Here is a 22,407-nt window from a genome sequence, read left to right as displayed (position 1 = left end):
TTTGATTGTATAATTGTTAGTTACCAGATTTACGGCAAAAGTTACTGTTCAATTTTGATCAAATAAGGTACGAGGATATATATTTATGTCCACACTAAGACCCATTAAATTTTGAGAAGTCAAGGTCGAAGGTCAATGTAGCACGAAACGTAGAAAATGAATAATCAACCATAACTTTGGAACAAATTAATATACATAACTTAATCTGATTTTAGGAGTGCGAGTGCTCATTGTAGTTTTAAAATGTTCCATTAATTGATCAGATGGAGTTGCACTGATAATGTTGACATCATAGTATTACAGTTTCTCCATCTGACTTAAGTCATTTTTACTCGTATTACATTTGACTTATTTTACATCTTTTAGTTATTACACTATTATTTGAGGATAAACTACGATAAGTCATATCCATTATCTTCCCTTATATAGATATAAAATAAATCCTTGTTGATTAACTTTTGAAGAATATATTAGTTACCTTATTAATTCACATAAAAAATATCACTGATTAATAAATGATGCTCAAAATGTGGGTGAGCGGATTATGAGTACTTTATCAATCTCTCTTTTAATGCTCTATTCTAGCTTATTGACTTACTTTGTATTTAATATTCTGTTAATGGAAAAAGAGTCAAGTGTTCATTTTAATTTATCTGTTTTTTTTGTTTTTTTTAGATTTCGTCTCATCTTTGTCATGTTTTGTTAATATTTCGTCTAGAAGATATCACTTTTCTTGACATTTTTTTATGAAAGTAAATTTTTCAAACTCATCTTGTTAGAGGATTCCCTTCTTTTTTTTCATTTTTTCCCATTTTTGTCCCCTTTAGTCTCGTCTTTATTTTGCCAAGAAGAGGATAGTTTAGTTTTAGTAAGTCAAAACGTTCAAAAAATTGTTTCGTCTCATTTCGTCAAAAAAGAAAAAATTAAATTACTTTTTTTTATAAGACAAATTATATCTACACCTTTTGGTACAACATTTTTATTTATAAAAGATAATTTTGATTTCTGTTTTTTTTTAAAACAATTAATAAATTTTTTTATGTCTTCAGGGTTTATTTCGCAAGTAATTTTTAAATTTGTAATTTTTCGTTACCTTTCTTAAGGTATTCGTGTCGTCACATTTAGCCCCTCTGTTTTTCATCAAGAAGATAAAATTTTTGTTTAGTGAGACAAAACATTCCAAAAAATAACATTTAGTCTTTTAATTGTCAAGACAAATACAACATCTTATTGAAAAAAGTTTAGAACATTTAATCAGAATGTTTTTGACAGGCAAATTTTTGAATTATCTTTTTTTTTTTTTCAGAAACGACTTAGAAAATCATATTTTTTTAGAAAAAAAAAACAAATTTAAAAAAAATGTTAGCAATGTATGTTGTTAATTTTAAATTGTGACAAAAAAAATCCAAATTTAAGACAAACAAATTTTCCTTTTTTGACAAATATAGCTACATTATTATATTTTTTGGCTAAATAGCACCAGACTAGCGCCATCTTGTGGATATATATTCTTTAGTTTGCTCGTTCCCTACTTGTTAAAAAAAAATCTTCTTGCTTTTATATAACAAAAATGCTTACAATTTAGGTTTAGGTACATCATTAGTTGCAAAAATAAGTCCCAGATGTACACAGAGTAGAATTGAGTATTGACATCGGAGTAATTCACGCCCATGTTCTTCCTAGATACAGAGTGAGGCTTGTGTTTTTTTCCTTCATCTCAGGGCTGCTTTTAGCTTATCTAATAAAACGTCATGACAGCTAAGCTGCTCCCTCTCCTCGCCAACATTTTTGAAATTGTCTGGGTTAACATATTATTTTTGGTTATATTTTTTAACATATAAACGGTTCTTATATTTTACAATTCCATTAATATATCCATAGATAATTAATAAATCTTATAAAAGAGACCAGGAATCTCATTTTAGAAAAATGGCCGCTGCAAATAATACTATTTGGTTTAATAACGGATTGAAGTTCTATAGATTTATACAGTGTTAAATAAAATCTTTAATTTCTGTGTATGACGCTGTTTTTATCACATGATTTTATTGAGATACATAATCAATACCAAGTGATAAATTTATTTTTGTTGGCACTGTCCGCACGACAACACATAAGCGACGTTATCAGATTATTTCCCTTTAAAAGTTGGATTCAAGCAAAATATTTTGAAGGTGTAATATAACCATACATAAATTTTTGCTCCTTAAGGATCATATAATAATAATTAAAAATGGAGAAAAACACCACACAGCACAGCACAGATTGCCGATTAAAACTGCACACGAGACAATGTTTGGAATCCACAGTCTAATAATATAATGGGCGTATTGTCATAATCCAATCCCATATTTTTTATTATAAAAAGCTCATTTTTGAGAATCAATTAACAACTTTCTCTTATGATTTTATTGATTTATCAACTTTATTCCGAGTAGGGGACTTTCTATTAGATGATATTTTCCTACCTAAACAAATACAAAGATATAGACAATATACATACATGTATATATATCACTATTAGTTGGATTATAATTATTATTAATCAGGGTATTCGATATTCTATGTACATCAATGAAATATAATAACTCCATCTTAAATATACTTACAAACTATGTTATATATTGTTCATAAATATACTACTAATTAATTCTATAAAATGTTTTATTATCCGTATGATGAGTACAGGGTAGGACAGTAAAACGTGGACTGTTAATTAATGTTTATTTCCTCATTAGTATGAAAAGGTTTAGTGATTATTTTTTAATATTCAGACCAACTATCGGGAGGCTAACTACATGTGGACTCAGGACGGCGGCCCCTCTCACACGTCCGCCAAGCTATAACATGGCTTGATTCTGGTCCAAAGAGTTATGGCTCCTTCTTCACCAGATTTGATCCCACTGGACTTTTCTATATGGGGTACTTTGGAGAGGAAAATAACAGGATCTCAAATGTGGACTCATTGAAGTCCTCTATAGTGGCTGCATGGAAAAATCTTGTTATATGAGTTTTTCCTCAACTCCTGCATGGCCTTCAGGCTACGTGTTAAGGTTGTGATTGATAATGGAGGGAGCCATATTCAGTGAAAACCGTTTTTCAAAAACCTTGTTTACTTGTTTTGTTTACATTATTTTTTTACCTATTCTTGGAAATATAAAATTATTGATATAATTCTAAATCCATCTCTCAAATCCACATTTTCCTGTACCCTGTATATTGATGTCGTCGAGAGGTTTTTTATTTATTTCTCATCAAATCTTAATTTTATAATTTGGAAGAATTTGGTAATTTCGTGCACTTGCGCATTTTTTGGGTCTATAAACATTGATTTATGTGCCAAATTTAATTAAAGTTATTCAATTTGGCTAAATTTAATCATTTAATTTTTTTATAAGATCAATGGTTTTATTTCCACATTTGAAAAAAAAAAAAATCGGAGACGGATTTTGATGAATTTTTAATCTGTTAATCATATGAGTATTGTAAAAAATTATATTTTTTTACTATCCCATTTTAAGCTCTAAAATTTGGAAGGGATAAGTATCATTCCCTCTTAATCATTGTACGTGCATTTTACATACAAACTATTGATTATTAAAGGATTGACAGTACTATAGAAAGTTTTGAACCTGATCAGACAAGTTTAATCTGTATATTTTTTGAATAAATTGAGTATTCGTTGTCACCCAGCCTTTGAATTCACCCTGTTCTCCCCTATTACATATGGCTGACAAGTCTCAAGCTTAACAAGAAAACAGAAAAGGTGGAAATCTCAAATTTTGAACACTAATGTACAATTCAAGGCAATTTTCCCGTAAATGCGCAATAAAATGTGTGTAAAATTTAGTGACAATTTAAATAATTATGAAAAATGGGTTATTTGATCATTACAAGTTGTACATGTTCCAACCAAAAAATGAGATGAAGAATTTATAAATTTTTACTATTTATAAAAATAATAAGAATATTGTCCATAGTATTTATTTACCCCAACAAAAGCATTGTAATAGAAGGATGGGGTCCCAGCCCACACTTCATATTAAGTGTAAGAATGATGTTAAGATAAATTTGAGCAATTTTGGCCTCCCTCTTCACTTGATCTTTACTTCCTTGACTTTGTAATGTACGGTATCGTTGAGGTTAGGCCAATAAAGTTTCCGAAATACCTAATGGTCGCTGTGGAGGTAACTCCGATTGACGTAATCCGTATTATATGTAAGACTAAATGTCCAATTTTAATAGATCAAAATGAAATTAAAGTATAGTTATAGAATAGTTGGTAATTAAAATGAACAATTTTGTAATTAAATAACACATTACAACTTGCACTAAATCGCTATTTGTAAACAACATATAAATAATTTATTAGTTTCTTTGCACTTTCTACTAAGATTCATAGCATTGCACATCCAATAAATCATACCATACCAGGTAGTTCATTGAATTCTGAACACTTACTTGTTCAATAATTAAGGAAAGTTGAGTTATTGAAATTAATTCATGTTTCCGCATATTAAAGCATAAACAATTAGTTACAAACCTAAGGTATCTAGCTTACACACAAGTCGAGAAAATGACACTTGAACGTGATCTACGAATTTCCATTTGTGCACTTCAAGCAGTTGAGCGTCTCCTAGACCAGTCTCTACGCCATCAGCAAGTTCAAAACGTTGGAAAGGAAGAAGGGCTAGTTCAAAAAGACCAAACTGAATCGGGAGGTGTTAAAGAAAACAGCCCAGGGAATCCCTTCCAGTCTATGAAACCATTTGCAAGAGATCTTAGGGTTTAACGCCATATTATCCAGCGATATATATATATATATATATAAAATGTGGGTCGAAAGCAATGAAAGAAACCCATCTCCTCCATTGCAAGACTCATGTGAGTTCGTTTGAACTTTTTTTTTAACACTTTAGGTCCCCTTTAGTCCTAATGCCCTTGTCTACACATTTTGAGTGCATGTTGAGTCATAATACGAGTGTCAGCAAATTTTGTTCCGAAATTGCTTGATTTTGATATTTTTTGGCCAAAAACAACTCCACAATCATACTCAGCGACTATATTAACCCCATATATTAACTATATTTGGCCCCATATGACTTTCTGGTTCCCAAAACTAAAGAGACTTATGAAAGGACGGAGATTCGTAACGTTAGAGGAGATAAAGACTGCATGGCTGGACAAGCTCAAGGCTATATCGAAAAGTGCTTATGGGAAGTGCTTTGAGGATTGGGAAAAGCGTAGGATAAAATGTCTAGTATCAAAGGGGGGGATTACTTTAGATTGAATGGTACAACATAAATATTGATGAATAAACAAAATATTTTTTCCTAAAATTACAAAGTCACCTTGACTTTTGAACACATATCGTATGTATTACAGTGTTTCTCAATCCCCCCTCTCAGAAAGGATTAATGATATAATTAGAGAGTATGTGAAAAAGAGTCATTCTTGGTAAGTGTAATAACAACACCTGAAATGATAAATTATCATTTTTAGAATCTCCCTCCGAAGTAAGAATTATCGCCGATCTTTGTTGTAAATTGTTTTAAAATTGCTTAATAAAATAAATTTATATGAATTAAAATATAATTAGATTATTTTTCCTGCACTAATGCTATTACAAAATGTTGAAGGTTCTCCTCTTTATAGCATTAATTCATTTTCTTCCCCTAAAATCATATAAAAGACAGCTGATTTATATATTTTTTTAATATATCACTAAAGGATACGTCGACAGGTTAGCCATATCCCCCCCTAAAGCTACAGAAACCTTAATTAAATGCAACAACCGTTGTAACTTATACTCATAAGACTGGAAAATATTATCATGTAATAAAATCACATTTTTTACAGCAATAACTTATAAAACCAAAGGAAAACTTTAAAACAGTTGATAAAAATAACAGCACCGATTTAAAAAATGTTATTAAAATAGCTAGTCTTCTTAACAGCTTCAATGAAAAGTAATATTTCTTTTTTATTCAGCCGAGTTTTCCATATTCATCTCCTTATACTCTCCTAAGCATCACATTCTGTACATAAAAGAATTGGACTCTTCATTGCATTTCTACACAGTCTACATGATCCATCTTCCACAATTCCCATATTCTTAGAGGCTTCCGTAAGAAAATAATATGCCCTGTAATGAAGCCAATTTTAATTCTTGTTTAAAAAAGTTTCAATTCCGAAGTAGGCCTTCCATCAACAATTTTGCTTGTCGACACGTTGGGTCTTCTAACTATTCCCATTTCCGTGTTTTCCTTATTTACTTATCAATCTCAAATACTACTGGACCTTTGGCAACTTCCACTAGTATAGTTCCGCCATTCTTGGCGAGTGCATCAGCTATTCATTTCCTGTATTCCAATTACCCTTTATGGAAGTTATTGTCACCTTCTAACAGCTAACAACTAACAGCAGTTACACTGAGCAGGAATATTTTTATCAATATTTGAACAAACTTTACCAAATGATGGAGAGCGCATAATACCTTCAAATACACTACCACAGCCTTCCATGATACAAATATGGTCATTTTTTATACAGCATGCATTTCCACTTTGTCATCAATTTTTGAACAGTCTGTATTAGGGTGTTGCCTATTATTTATTTTGTTGAAATGTTTGCTCAAAATACGTTCCCTTTGATAAAAAAATCAATTGGAAAAGTTTGAGCAAAATTGAACAATGTTTGGATGTAGCTCAAAGACATCAAAGTATAGAACTATCCCCGTACTACAATTATTAATCATAATAGCTGAAAAATATTTAGTAACAAATCATACTATCCAATACTTTGTAATTTACTTAAAAATTAATTACCCCGGATGCTTATTTAAACAAAGTTGCAAAGGAGATATATTACTGGAATATTTTTAATAAAGAAAAAGGTAGTGTAAATATCAAAATTGCAAAGACAAACACTCATTAAAAATCAACACGATCTCAAACTAAATTATATCTTAATGGCGTACTTGTTACTAAATTGACTGGAAATAAATTGCCTTCATCATGAATGGCTCTGTGATTTTTCCTATATCATCATTTTGAATTAAAAAAGAGAATCCAGGAATCATCAACTATGAAACTATTGAAGAAATATTAAGTTTTTGGGGAGAAAAATTCCTAGGAGATACTTATTCTCCTAAAGGTTTATTTGAAATGAAAAATAAGGAAAAACAAGACCAAAATTGAAAGGATAAATTTATCCATAAAAATTTAGAAGACTTTGCTACAAACAAGAAAAACAATATCATTCAGATGTTGAAAGTTGAAACTCCCATCTGAATTTTTAAAAGTCGATCCAAAATTATGGTAAAGTAACTATGATAATAAGAAATCCCTAGAAATTATTCATGCTTCTAAAGTTATCGATGCCCAAGCAGAACGAGGAGAGGCACTCATTAAATAATTAAGTGGATTATTAACAAATGATGAATCGCAGCTTCAATTCTTAGTACATTAAAAGATGTATCCAGAGTAAATAAAAAAATGTATCTAGGCTACATTAGTATTTTAAACATATTACTCAGAACATAAAAATATATTAATATGTATATACATATATTGTATAATAACGCTTCATAGAGTAGAAATGATTATTTTTATGATATAAATTAACTTCCTCTAAGACTTTAACAGTTTAAGAAAAAGAAAATATTAGATGAAAAACCTTCTAGTTTTGTAATAAAAAAAGGGAAAATTTAAAACATTGTGCACAACAAGTTAAATATGTATTAGTTTTCTCTTCAACTATTTTGCATTTTAATTCACTTTATAAATATATATTTTCCTCAGAACCACAAAATATTTTTTAGAGTAAATGAATCAAAAATGATAAAATATTAAAACTGTATCGTGAAATTTTTCTCGATAATCGAGATGGAAGTGATTTTAAAAAAAATTGTTATTTTCAAAACTTTGAAATTGTTGAGCTACTACCTCCCTACATTGTTCAATTTTGCTCAAACCTTCAAATTTTTATTTTTTTTGTATAAAAAAGAACGGATTTGGACTCGGCTACCCGGAAATTTCAAGAAAATATAAATAAGAAATTCCCTAATCTTTATAATATTTGAAAATCTTTGAACTAATCGTTCCTCCTTGCTTTTCTATTTTAAGTGAAAGACTATTCCAAGTTTTTTTCTCAGTAATCTCTACAATGTTTTTCAAAAATATTCCAAATTGATTTCAACTCTTCTTGCATATCAGCCAAACCCTTCCTTTGGATTTATTTTATTTATCAAAATGGGCGGGCGCTCTTCTGTAAACTTTTTAATCAATTTTTTAAGCAATGGAAAACTGTATTCCAATGTTATATCCGCAATGATATGATACCAGTACAATTAACTGTTTGATCAGGTTCACTGTTATTCTCCATTACAATAATCAACTAAACTCACTGCCTTTAAACATTTCAAAACCATAATTCTATTTCCTCTGGAATATTTAATGAAAAAAATTGTCATAACAGGATGTCTATGTACAAAAAAGGTATTTTAGGTAGACTGATATTAACAAGGGTCTTAATTAGTATATACATATATTGTAGTAATACCATATGTCTCGCTCCTGCCTTCTCCACGTGTTTTTACAAAAATCTTATCTCCAGATATACATTAGGAACCACAATATACTCCGTGTAATTGTTTTTCGTACATACAGACCCACTTTTCTTTACTAACATATAATATCTGTTTGATCCCAATAATGTACAGAACAAATTATTCACTATTTGATGGATAAGAAGGTTTACACTATGTAACCTACAAAGACAATTTTTCAGAACTCTAAAATTTAATTTTGAACAAAGAAGTTTTTTGTGTCAAAATTGACGGATTTCGAAGGTCTTGAGAGGTCTGAATTGTGAAAATATGAGACCCAATTTTTTCATGTGACTGTATAAAAATCTCAACCTTTACTTTTGTTTTGGTCCAACTTAGTAAATAACATTTTCCTTCAATTTAAGATAAAGACATACTTATTTCTGGGAGGCAAATATACTTAAATATATATGTGGACTGTTTGGAGCGTAATGCAAATGTATCTACAATTCTTTATTTGTTGATCGATTAATAAAAATTAATTTTTTAAAATTTAAACTGGATAAGGGAGATCTTTCTATTCACAAAATGTTGATTATATTTTTGTGATCAGTATTATTACTTTAAAAGTTTTAGTGTTGAAGCTCAGTTCAACAAAAATATTAATTCTCTAATTTAGTACTAAGTTCGAGACATAATTTTTTTCTGTAGACTTGGACCGAATGACTCGTAGTTCGTTATAAAATTATAGCTGCATGAAAACGGTCAAGAAGTATCAGCCCCACTAGTTCTAAGCTAGTTAGGACCAAAGTTATTATCCAAGTGGTAAAACGAAGACCACGTGATCAATGTATGTGCACAAAGGGGTATCGGGGGCTACGTTAACGCAAGGGCTTTTAAGCCATTGCGTTAAGGCCTTCCTTTTTGTCCAAAAAAGTTTATGTATGTATGAAATATTTTTTAGAAGTACATATTTTTTGTTAACAATCAGAAAGTAGTACTAATTTAAAAAATGACTTTGATTATTTAGATATACATACTTAAAAAACACCTGTCTTTTATAAAGCACGATTAAAGTTGTGCTCGCCTATACTTGGTAAACAATAGGTCAAAAAGATCAACATTACTTAAGAAAAGGAGGAAATTTCCCCGATGTATTTTGTATCTCCACGAAGACCCACTCACAACAAAATTTGTCGATTATTTTAATTACTTAGTCACCTATAACCTATCACATAATAACTGGCAAACATAAAAAAGAAAAATTTAATAGATTTTTGAGGGTTAACCTTAAATGGAAACTCTAATTTTGCAATAATTTTTTAGCAAAAGTCAATATTTTCCCTATTTCAGTAGTGAAAATAGGCTAACTGCAATGTCCTATGAACTTTATTAGTACAAAACCATGATGTATTGCTTTAATAAACAGAAAAATAATTCAAAAATCCACAGTTATTCACAAAAAAATTAAATTTTTTGGAAAAAAACTTCAAATATTTAATTTTTTGTGAATAGCTGCATAATTTGCCCGAATGACGAAAATTTTTTATAGAAAATATCAAAATTTCCTTAATTAGATCGGGGGAGGGGAGGAGTCCACCCTTCCGGACAACCCTGATAGAGTGAGGTTAATTGTGACTCTTATATACTGACTATCACTATTAGGTGCAGTGGTGTGCAATCCCGATGTACTTGTATACAACAACACCGAGGATTTCATGAGGAGTTATCTTTTATATTATGAAAGCAAAATTTGTCTTTTAGCTGACAAAAACAAAAATAATTAAAAATTTCTTCCGAAAAAAATTAATAAATCACTATTACAATAAATATCACGGCAATAAACATAAATTCTGAGCTAAAAGATTAGATTTTTGTTGAAATAATTTTTTAAAGTAGGAACTACTACGTTTTCCTAAATATATTAAAAGGCTTACAATTATTAAAAAGAAAATTGATACATATATATACATTACATATATATTATATAATTGGCTTCAAATTGAGTAAAGATTGAAGTAGAAATTGTATGCTTCGAACTTATAGGATTTCATTTTTATGGAAGAAAGCACCCAAACATAGATATTGATTTAAATTTTTAATGTTAAACATGTTTGATACATTTCCTGGAACTCAAACAAACAAGATACATAATTTTTAATTTCCCCCTAATGGGAGATGTATCCAACTCAACTATCATGCAAAAAATGAACATAACTTTAAAAAGCAGTGTTCTTTGGTGTTGCTTAGTTTACCGATATCGGGGAATTGTATGTGGTATCTGGGTACTGGTGCTTTTAAAACAGTGCTATACTACATTGGTATTGAAACCGGTTCTTCATCATAACACCACAAACTTTTGAGCTACCAAAATTGTCCCTTATAAAAAAACAAAAATATCTTTATAAATAACAAATCTTAGCTAGCCTCCCTTCCCTTCAAACAAAAATACTTTGGAAATCCTTGCAGATGCATATAAACGTTCCTTAATGCTCTTTTAAAAATATATTTTTGTTCGAAAAGTATTGAAATACCAATATCAATTTAATGTTGATACTGGAATTGGTAGCAAATGTTGATATTGTGATAAAATTCCTGCTGTATCAACTGTTTTTCCTTATATAATCTTAAAACTTTAATATTTTTCAACAATTTAAGCGTATATTAGATGACTAGGTTACCTTGAGGTAAAGTAGTTAGGGGAGAGTGAGGATAGTTGTTACAGAGGAGTAGGCATGTTACACTGCCAATAACTTTAAAATATAAAGTTATATAACCCCCCCGTTCTAATACAATTTAATGGCTTCCTTTATATATCAAATCAACATAAACCCCAGGGTTGTCTAATGCTTACAGTTATAGAAAATTGCGACATTGAAATTTTTGACACAAAAAGTAAACATTTTATATAAGTGTTTATTCAGATATATTATTATAAAACATGCGATTTTAATTGCATTTTATTAAATGTCATAGTCTAGCATGTTGTTCAATTAATTAACATGCTTCTCATATACTATTAGTTTCAATATTCAGTTCACATCATCTATTCTGATCCCAACACTATGGAAGAAATTTGTTACACACCATTTTTACTATATACATATAATATGGATATACTATATTTGATTATGCTTTTTATAAGTGTAATGTCATGTTATTGGTTAATTATCAATCACTGTAAATATTATTATTAACTATGCTCCATTTCTGTGAATATTTTTTTGTTTATTTTATATATGTACTTGATAAGTAGTTACTTTATACTGACAAACTTTAATAAAAGTAAAATAAATGCTTCAATATAACAAATAGCAGTTTTTACATGTTTCCTCCTGTTGTAACAAGTCTCCTCCTACCCTGTACCATATCATCTCCTAGTGTATCAAGTATCCTACTTTGGGTTAGTTTCGAAAACACCAAGAAATGGGTATTAATTATTGCACTACATCAAACATAATATGGAATTATTTGTCTTAGGTAACTACCTATGCCATGCTGCCCGGGCGTTGAATTATCTTTTAAATTGTGAAACTGATGATGACAGTGACAAAAAATATATGATTTTGTGTAACATGGATTCTTACTCTACCTTATATTATTTTATCTGCATTCCTCCCTAGTTACAAGTCGAATTTTTCATTCACTCACTCCCTACACTGTCAAAAGGGAAATGAATTTTTTTGAAATAAACATATTATGATAGATAGCCTTCTGTTTTTATCTTGTTTGAATTGATAATTTTATCAATGACTGAGTATGTAATGAAACGAATTCTAAAGGAAGGTCTTTGATATATAGAAGTTAATATGAACATAATATTTAATACCTTTTTGAGTTGATAAGAAGTGAAGTCAGCTCCTTTAAATCGTACATAGTAGAATTAACTCATAAAAATAGTTGATAGGAAAATACATAGAATTAGGGGGTCTCTCTTGAGGTCCCTGAATACTATTTTCCCTGGATTTCTAGAGAATTCCACCTGGAAATTAATTCTCTAGAAATCCTACCTTTTATATGTTTTATATATACATACCATTCGTGATGAAAATCGTGTGAATTTTTTTAGGTGACACACTGAAGCGGTAATTTTCTTTTCCTATGCTGCTGTCCTTATTATCTAATTCTTGAGGAATTGAACTGCCTTTTCTACTAACTACAACGATATACGAAATTGGATTGGAGATTTGTATCCCTTATGAAAGACAAAGAGTAACTCTGATGATTTGTTGCAGAGTTATAATTGTAACTCCTTGTTGAACTCAGAGTAGAATTGGAAATCAGCACTGGAGCCATTCTTGAACATGTACTTGTTTATTTCCATCTCCTCCTCCAAGCTCCTTGTAACTAATCTAATAAAACGTCATAAAAACTAAGCTGCTCTCCTACAAAACAAACTTCAAACAGTCAAGGTTTTTTAACCCGCCAAAATGCTTTCGATTAGAATCACTGCATATAATGCACGTTTGATACTTAGGAAAAGGAAATAAGGACTTGGAATCAACTCTAACACTCACAAATAATTATTTATGTGTTAGGTATAGGATTTGTTAATTATTCTGCACAGAGGCTCCATATTACAAGCTGAACTCACGAGCTCTGGAAACAACCCACGCACTCATTATAAAAATGAAGAACATGATATTTGAGAATATATTAGTAGGACTAACTTAAATGTGTAGGATTTCATCTTTAAATATAAAAGAATTTTCAAATTTCATAGTACTAACGGGATTCCGATAATTCCATGGATACTGTCGTTTAAAATATTTATAATGGGATTATACTCAAAGACAGAACCAGTAGGTTTACTTAAGGCCGGACAGTCTATCCGCTGACATTATAAGTACTATGTATTTTCATATTTAGATGCCGACATCTGATGTTGTGGGGTATTTACACACCCTGGGAATGACTCTTTTTCACATCTGCAATAATGACATTTACCCTCAGACTCTTATTTTCCTTAACTAATAATAAATTTTTTTAATTATCTTTTACAATAGATCCTTTTTAGTGGCAAGATATAAATATCTATTCCCCATTTAAATTGATGATTATTTTCTCTAACATAAGATAAGAATTATTCCCAAGAGTACACTAGACATAAACTATTATTATTCAATAAGAATACACAATTCAACAACAACTTTATTTTTGAAAAGAAATAAGATCTGGGGGTTTCAATTGTTTTTCCAGCAAAGGTATCCTTGTTTGTGTAGTATAATTTCATAGTTTTACTTTGCGCCTTTGACAGGAATGTTTAAATAGGTGGCAGCATTGCTGGGATAATTGTGTAGAATTAAAAGGAGACTTTTGAAAATTAAATAAAAACTTCAGAAACGTTTTTCATAACAACTCTCACATCAACTCACTCAAACGACTGTTACATAACAACTGCGTGTCCAAAATGGCTGAAACTTTGATGGGTAACTGTCAAAAGATGCAATATATATGTAATTAGCTTTTATTTACGAGTGGTGTCTCCTTCACGTTGAGGTCAGAAATATTTCAGACAACCCTCGTATAAATATACACTTAGATTTGGTAACCCGCCTGAACAAGTTTTAATATATACATATACATATATGTGTGTAAGTACGAAATATGGGGTAACCCTCCTTTACTTTTGAATTGGTTTCCAGTGTCCCTGGTGATGAGTGAGAGCGAAGGAAACAAAAGATAGAGCGTTTCATGTATAAAGTAAAAGTGTATTCACTTTTATACTTAAGTACTAATACAAAACGGGAAAGACTCGAAATGACCCGTTAATAAAGATAAATATATGACAATTAATCGGGTAAAACGGACGGGTACTTGTCAATAAATAAAGATCCGAATACTTTTTTTTAAATTTCGACGGGAAGTTACTTGCCAAGTAACCATTTTTATTGTTAACAAGAGTGTATTTTTTGAAAGATGTTCCGTATACGAGTATTTTACAGGTGTTATTCCTATTACATATCTTATGGATGCAATTCAGCGAAAAAACATGATTTAAAGAGTAAAAATCCTAGTGTTTATCAGAGTGCTATATTATGTAATTATTGAGTCTAAGATAAATCCTTAATAATGACTGGCCATAATTTTTTGACAGGATATGTATGGAACCATCAGAGTTGGGGTTGGAAATAATTGGCCTACTACCAACTAACGGAGTCTTTTTTTCTGTGTCTGTGGTTTTTTTTTAACGAAAGGTTGAGAAATACAATCAATGTAATCACAATGAACAACGTGCTTGGGATAAATATTCTTTAGAACTCAATGTGCGTAGGTTGCACCCGGTCGCTCCTAGAGATTTACTTTATGTATTTGGACTTTAAAGAATATTTTTAAATCAGATGGAGTAAATGTAATACTAAAAGGTTTACTTATACTTAATCAATGCAACTCCATCTGAACAATTAAAGGTGAGGTAGAACATTTTGATAATTTAGGGATAACATTGCATTTAAAAAAAACCAAAACAATAATTTCAACCCAGAAAATAGGGGTTTCAATAATTATTAAAACTATTAATTATTTTTAAGTATAATTTTGGGGATTAAAAAAAAATCTCAATTCTAGACAAGATTTTATTTTCTACAAATATTTAGTCACTATATTTGAAGGATTTTTATATTATGAAAAAGGCGAGTAATATCATTATTTGATAAAATAAAATATTCTAATAGAGTTAGCAACTAAACTCATAAAATATGAAATAACTCCTTTAGATTTGATTTCCCATAAAAAATATTTCTATAATTTGTTAAGATTGAATATATTTTTTTCAAAAGTAAATTATAATTGTACTCACAATCAACTCCATAATATTAAATGGAGAACTTGAGGCTTTCTCCTTTCTCCAACCCACTTCTCCTTTTTCTTAAATGAATAATAGTAATAAAAATATAAGCAACGTCGACGCTTCTCCAACTTTTTAAGCACAAGGTAAGACGCTTGTTGCATATAATAACGGACGAATATCCCAATAATAACAATTTAAGAAAAAAAAACAACATCTCATTTTGGTTCTCAGTGGTTCGTTTTCTATACTCGGGGCCAGAGTGGTTGTTCATACTATGAAAAGATTTGCTGATGGTTTAAGTACAACTAAAGGAAGTCATCAGAATTACTTCTTATACCCAGGGAATATTTTATCGGAGATTGTCACAGCTTTTAAACGCTCCATGAAGAAAAGTGAAGTAGTTATTATGGACACGGAGTCAAAGAGTGAAGCTCTAAGCTCCGTGGATGCTGTGAGTAAAGAGCTCGGTGGAAGTATCAAGGATGATGCTTTTGAGGATGAGGAAAATAAGCGCAAACGAAAAAAGAAAAAGAAAAAGGTAAAAGATTGCTGTGAGTCCACGGATATTCATCCTGAGTTAACTGTGGATCAAATTCGAAATCCTCCCACCAATAGAAAGTCTATTTCTTCTGCCGGTTCCCTCAGAGACTCCCAAGAACCCTCTCTGGAAATCAATACCATGTTTGACTTTGATTCTCTGCGAGATTCTCAAAGAAGTCGGAGATCTACTTGGGGGTATGGCGCAGATCGGAGAAGTTCCATTGCTGTTATGGCATCAGGTGTTGTACTCAAAGAAAAACGCTCACGGAAATACTTTGGGCAAGACAGCAAACTACGACCTCAAAGTTTGAGTGCTGTTCATTACTTGGCCATATCTCCTCCTAGAATTAGGGTAACGAAGGCAAATTCTGATGATATGCCTGGGCCATCCTATAATTTAGGGATTTGTAAGTCCAATCCCGAGTTAGAAATGATTAATCCAAGTCAAGGAACGGAGGAGCATCCATGTGAATCATTTGGTTATTATTATGGGAGTTCCAGGAATATACCTTCCTCCTATTATGATTCCTCACCTGCAGATTCAAGACGATCTTCGGAGGCATTTACTTCCTCCCATCCACACAGCTACTCTAGGCACTCTTCTGTATGTACAAATCCATCAAGGCGATCCAGCGCTGCAAATACCATGTCGAATAGATCAAGGTAAGGTTCCGAATCTCTACAATTGTAGCCACAATTCTATTACGGATTATTTATTTATTTATTTGTCTCGCACAGTATAAGCGGATCTTGTTTCGAGTCATCCTCTTCATCTTCAGCAGTTGTGCTTGAGCGATGTCAATATACTTCATTTGATGAATCACGACGCTCAAGTGAAGATGGTATTGTGGGATCAACAATCTTAAGTAATCCAGTAGGAACCACTTCCTCAATGACACCCCTCTTACTACCACAACAGGGACAGCCTCCTCCCATGTCACCCATATCAGAGACCTCTGTTTCCAGTAAGAGCATGAGAAGCCGCCGAACTTCTCTCACACTCCAAGTAGAAAATGTTTTTGAACATCCAGGGAGTAAAATGCCGAGTATTTTGACTGGTGGTGGAGGTTCCTTTAAGCGCACTCTTGACGTGCATCACAAATCACCCAATTCTCATAATACCAAATCGAATCGATCCATTTCGACTCCATCCTATGGAGGTCGATCCTTTTTGTTTAATCCCGGCAATAATAATCGAATTAAAATAGTGTCACCCATGAGTCCAAAAATATTAGGAAGTAATCGATCCTCGAATGGAAATACTCCTTCTCCAAACTTTGGAGGAAGACATCAGAATTTGGGAAGAAATCTTCTTCGAAGATCAACGTGTAACACTCCGAAAAATGAGGATTCAAGGTAAGAAGAGTTATAATATGTAGCCACATGGTACACATAGATACTTGTGTCTCTCATTTACCGGTAAATTGTCCTTCAACGAGATCCATGGAAACCAGTTCCGGGATCCTTGTAAAGTCCAACATAAGATTTAAATAAAAAAGGTTTTTAAATTGAAGTAATGCACTTAAATTTACAAAAGAAAATACAAACTTTAAAGAGGTCGTACCCATAATTTCAGAAATATATAAAATTAATCTTTATCTTTACACAACTATAGGGTGAGGTTAAAATTAAATATTTGTTTGTATGTTTACTTAAGGTGGATCCTTTGTTAATGCACATAGCTCATTTTTTACAGAGCAAAAATCCTTAGAAACTTTATCTCAATTGAATTTTTAATACGTATTATACTTTTTCATTTAAGAAATAAGCTTTTAAAATGAAATAGTTAAATGAAGATTTCCCAAAATATGTTTTATTGCTCATATCTTTAAAACCCTGATAAATATTGGTGCAAGTATCAATAAATAGTGTTGAGACTTGAGGTGCGGACAATTTTTTTTCACCTTTTGAAAAAAAATACGTCAATTTCCTACAAATTTGCTGAATTAAATATCGTGGGACTGACTTCATCTATGTACTCGTATACAGCAATACGTGTAAAAATATACTGTGAATATTGGCTAAATTGCAGTGAGTACAAAAATATATAAAAAGTTATTTTCGTCGCTGTAGATTTGTTGTCTCTCAACGTTACCTTTTAGTTTATGATCTTATTGTAGGCCCTCTAACTGCAATTTAGACAATATTCCCATCCCTAATTATGCTATTTGAAAGAAAAATCATTCTGGATTTGAATCCAAAGCACACTACTCACCACTCAATAGTGTTGGATTGGTCCTAGAACTGATTTCCGCAGCCCCTTTTCAGTCTTTTTTTATTGGTTCGATCTTTTTTTAACATTTAACGTTAATTAAATAGTATGAGAAAATACGCACGTCAGAAAACTTTTACTCACTATCCTCTTGATCAAAAATAAAAGTTTTTTGAATTTGATACTTTTCTCATTGTACCTTCATAATATATTATATAAAAGTAGAAATGCCATTTTTGCAATGTACATAATTCTCTATAAATTTGTACCGAATACCAAAATAATAACCATCTATTGTTCATCGAGTTATGCTTCTGGGTTTGACAGAAATTTTTCTCATCTAAGAAGATCTTTCACTGGGACTTTTGTTTAGCTTGAACAAAGACTTGCGTAGATGTAGTACCATAGGTCTTTATTGATGTCAGACAGGGCAGTTGAACAGGACGCTATGTCGATGTTGTCAGAGATTGTACTCATCGATTGGACATGATTTTTCTCAATTTTTGTGTTTATTTTCCTCAACAAAGCAGAACTTTCTACGATTTTCGTCGCTTCCGGGTCACAATGATATCACTATCATAATGAGAATGTTTCTTTTGTGGGTTGATGATTCTTTTCACTTGAGCTGGAGTCAGTTTAAAAATATAACAGAGGGAATATTTTTGTATTTTTTAGACTGCAAACGTTTAATCTCTTTCTTGAGATTTGAAGTTTCAACTTTTGACAATTTTAGCTCTTCCTGCAATGAGCTATATTTTTTTAGGGATTTTGTTTCTTCTTTCTCGGAGAACATGTCACATTCAACACCAAGACTGACATTTGAGACTTGAACTTGAGGGATTTCTACAAGTTAAGGGATAATGTCACTCCAATCTAGATGTTTCAATGCTAATAAAAGTTGAAAAGTTTTGTGGATCTCCCTTCTCCAAGACCTTTCTGTTCGCTCAGAAGATATAGTTAAGCTTGAAATCCTGGAGTTCTATAAATTTGAACATGGAAGGAATCCTTTCTGGAGCAACTTAGGTGATGTTAGTCCAAGTAACTCATTAGGGAAATCTCTTTCACAACAGTATTGGCTGAAATGGTTACTGCAGTTGGATTATGTTTTTGGATTGAATTTTCTTTTCTTTTTCAGACCTTCACCCATTTTTGGAGCAATTAAAGATCCTTTGGAAATTTTTGATTGGATGTATCCACTAGTAATGTACAAGAGGCCACGACACACGTAGCACTACTTTGACGTTTTTTTTTTTTTTTTTTTTTTGCCCTTAGTGGTTTTGGTGGTTGTTGAAATTCGATTAGATGAAAAAAAAAAAAATACAAATAACTTACAGTGGAAAGTAATATATCAAGTCTTATGAATGAATATAAACCACAGTCTGGCCATTTGTCCGATCAATACTATTTGAAAGACCATTTTTCTGCATTAATTGGCTAACTTAATATTCCCATTGTTTGCTCGCCGAAAATGGAGTTTTACTCCAGAAGGAGATCGTAGAAGCAAGATGAGGACCACGATGCAAACAAGACTGTAAAAGCAGTAGAGAGAATAAAGGAGGTAACAAAAGTGGTATTCATTTCTGAGTGACTAGTATATTTTTGACGTCACTCAGTTCAGCAAATCAGAACGCCAAATCTAAGCGATGCACCTTTCCCTTCCACCATCTTGCTACTCAGCCTCCATTAAATCCCCCTTTTAACAGAAGGAATAAGCTGAATTCTCCAAAGTGAAGAAAAAGTTGTATACTGCAAAAGAGAAAAGATTTGGGTATCATAACGAAGTTACATCTTACCTGGGATAAAAATATATGAATACGACCATGTAAAAGTAAAGTTCCGATATGCCACTAATGTTTAAGAGCTTTATACGAAGTTCTTCTGTTGTAGCCGCCATTACAAAATGGAATGGAAGTCACAGTCTTTAAAACTTTTAATTTCCATTGCTAACTGGGTAGAAACTCAAACAAATCTATTTGATGATATTATCATGGGGTCAACAGTGGGTGGTCTAAAGGGGCTGTAGCTTCCCCCAACTATCCAAATTTCCCAAAAAAATTAGAATTTAATTTTCAGGAAAACTTATGGATTTTTGAAATAGCATTTTACAGAAATGATTATTTTTTTGTCTTAAAAAAATGTCTACTCTACTCCCCCCCAAAAAAAAAAAAAATATATATTCCTGCGTACGTCTCCTGATTTGATTATGCATGTATGTAGATTATAATTATATAGAAAAAGGAGCATTTATGAAACTTTCTTATTAATATATCTGCGGGCAATTATTGAAGCTCACATACAATAAAAATTAATTAATAATAATCGTCCTAATAGTTGAACAGCAAAAGATTGTAAACAATCACACATTTAATGTCATCATCCTTTAACTCCTTAAAGATATAGGATATAATTATTAGTATACTTGCTAATTGAATAACTTTGTTGCAAACTAAAACTTTATTTTCATTATTTCCGAGAATATTTGAAATTTTAACTAAATATATAATATCGTTTGTATCTATCTAATATACTATGAGGCTGTATACAGCATATAAGCAAGCAAGCAAGGTTATTTCATGGTTCAAAGCATTTAAACTAGATTCTAATTGTAAGTATACAAAATAAAATAAGAGGTTTTGTGAGTGAGAAGGAAAAAGGTGTTATAAATAGTGATGGGACGATTACAAAAATAATCCAAGTGCCGATGCGATTCTTGTAAAAATTATCAATGCTGATACGTTAAAATTCTTAATAAAGTTAAAAAATACCATTTTGGTATCAGGGGTGTTCACAAGATTCTAGTTGGGAGGCATGGGGTTTGGAATTTTTTGAAAGTTGAATTTGAAAAAGTCAACTTTCAAATATGGAATTTTTTGAAAAAAAAAAAAATTCAAATATACAATTTGAAAATTTAAATTTTTTCAAAAAAATTCAAAAATCTAAAAATGTTCTCTAAACAATTTTAAAAATCAAAAAATGTCCTCAAAAAAACTTCAAAAATCTAAAAATGTTCTCAAAACAATTTCAAAAATTAAGTTTCTAAAAAAAAAATTCTTACGAGAAACAAAAATTTCTTAATTTTTTAATGGGCTATTTTTTTTTTTTTTTTTTCATAACCTAGAAAAGTAATAAATAATAAAATATCAGTAATAAAAAAGAATCGAAATCGCAAATTAAATATTATTTTCCCGATGCAGATCCCAATTCCAGAAAAAACACTCGAATCTCCCATTCTGATTCATTGTCCCATCACTAATTAATATTTACATATATACACTAAAACCTACTTGTCTATTTGTTCCCCAAGTTTTTTTTTGTATATTAACATACGTATAATAATTATAATCATGTTAATTACCATATAAAAAAAACCGAAGATTTATTTTTTCTTTTATTCTCCCTCCATGATTATTATTACTATTAATACGTTATTGATTTTTATGGTTTTTATTAGATGACAATTAATCAGAAGCGTCCCCAAATTAAGTAATTTTTGCTTTTTACTAGAAAATGTATAATATTTGAAATTTTTTTCCAAAAAATTTAACTTTTTGTTAACACATGTGGATTTCTTAACTTTTTTCCATAAAATTTAATTTTTCGTGAACATCATAGGATTTTTGAAAAAAATTTCGAAGAAATTTAACATTTTATATCTAATTTTCAAAAGTGAAACAGAACATAGAGGCACTCGTCAAGGAAAAAAAAGTCAAAAAGTCTCATTAACCTGTATGCGTCTAGTGTTGCTTTTTAGTATGTTTTTTTGTATGGGACAAATAAATTGAGGAAAAAAAAACATATTGAATCTTTCCTTATGTATTTTATTTCCATGTTATAATTGTGAGTAAAAATATAATATAGGAAAACAAAACTTAAGGTCCGTAAAATGGCACAAAAAAGTTAAAGCGTATATTTACGTACTAAATACTGCATAGGTTAAAATCGGACTTGGCAAAGAACGATGTTATGGTAGGAAATGGAGAGGTGGGGACTTAAAAGTGGGAAATAGGAGGAAACAGGTTCGGGACTTAGGGATGTAATCCATATTAATGTCAATCAAGTCCCCGTAAACTGCTGCTGTCATTGACTCCACACTTCTATGACGTTCTCTATTTACGGCCGGAAGGAATATTAAAATAATTATTCCCTTATGTTGAGCTGTGAACCCTTTTGGTTAATTACTGAATAATAATTCTATAGCTGGGAAACGAATCGCCTAACTAACAATTGATTTTTTTTTTTAAAGGAAAGGTTGCGAAATACAATAAAGGTAACGACGTATGACTTCTCCCATAAATTGATATTTTTAGCTAGGGTTGT

The 22,407-nt window shown here is 30.9% G+C and overlaps 1 protein-coding gene across 1 annotated transcript in view; it reads left to right on the top strand.

Moving 5' to 3' along the window:
• Positions 1-14,370: 14,370 nt before the first annotated feature.
• The window catches only part of LOC121114791 (3',5'-cyclic-AMP phosphodiesterase, isoforms N/G), a 308,647-nt gene continuing 300,610 nt past the window's right edge, over positions 14,371-22,407 (top strand). The window contains exons 1-2 of the mRNA XM_071887232.1: positions 14,371-16,541; positions 16,617-17,234. Coding sequence (XP_071743333.1) covers positions 15,613-16,541; positions 16,617-17,234 — 1,547 coding nt within the window. The 5' untranslated portion in view covers positions 14,371-15,612. The remainder of the gene's footprint in view (positions 16,542-16,616; positions 17,235-22,407) is intronic.

Source organism: Lepeophtheirus salmonis, chromosome 3 (genome assembly GCF_016086655.4).
Source record: "Lepeophtheirus salmonis chromosome 3, UVic_Lsal_1.4, whole genome shotgun sequence".
In the NCBI taxonomy this organism is placed as follows: domain Eukaryota; kingdom Metazoa; phylum Arthropoda; class Copepoda; order Siphonostomatoida; family Caligidae; genus Lepeophtheirus; species Lepeophtheirus salmonis.
This window is presented reverse-complemented; position numbering and strand designations above follow the sequence as displayed.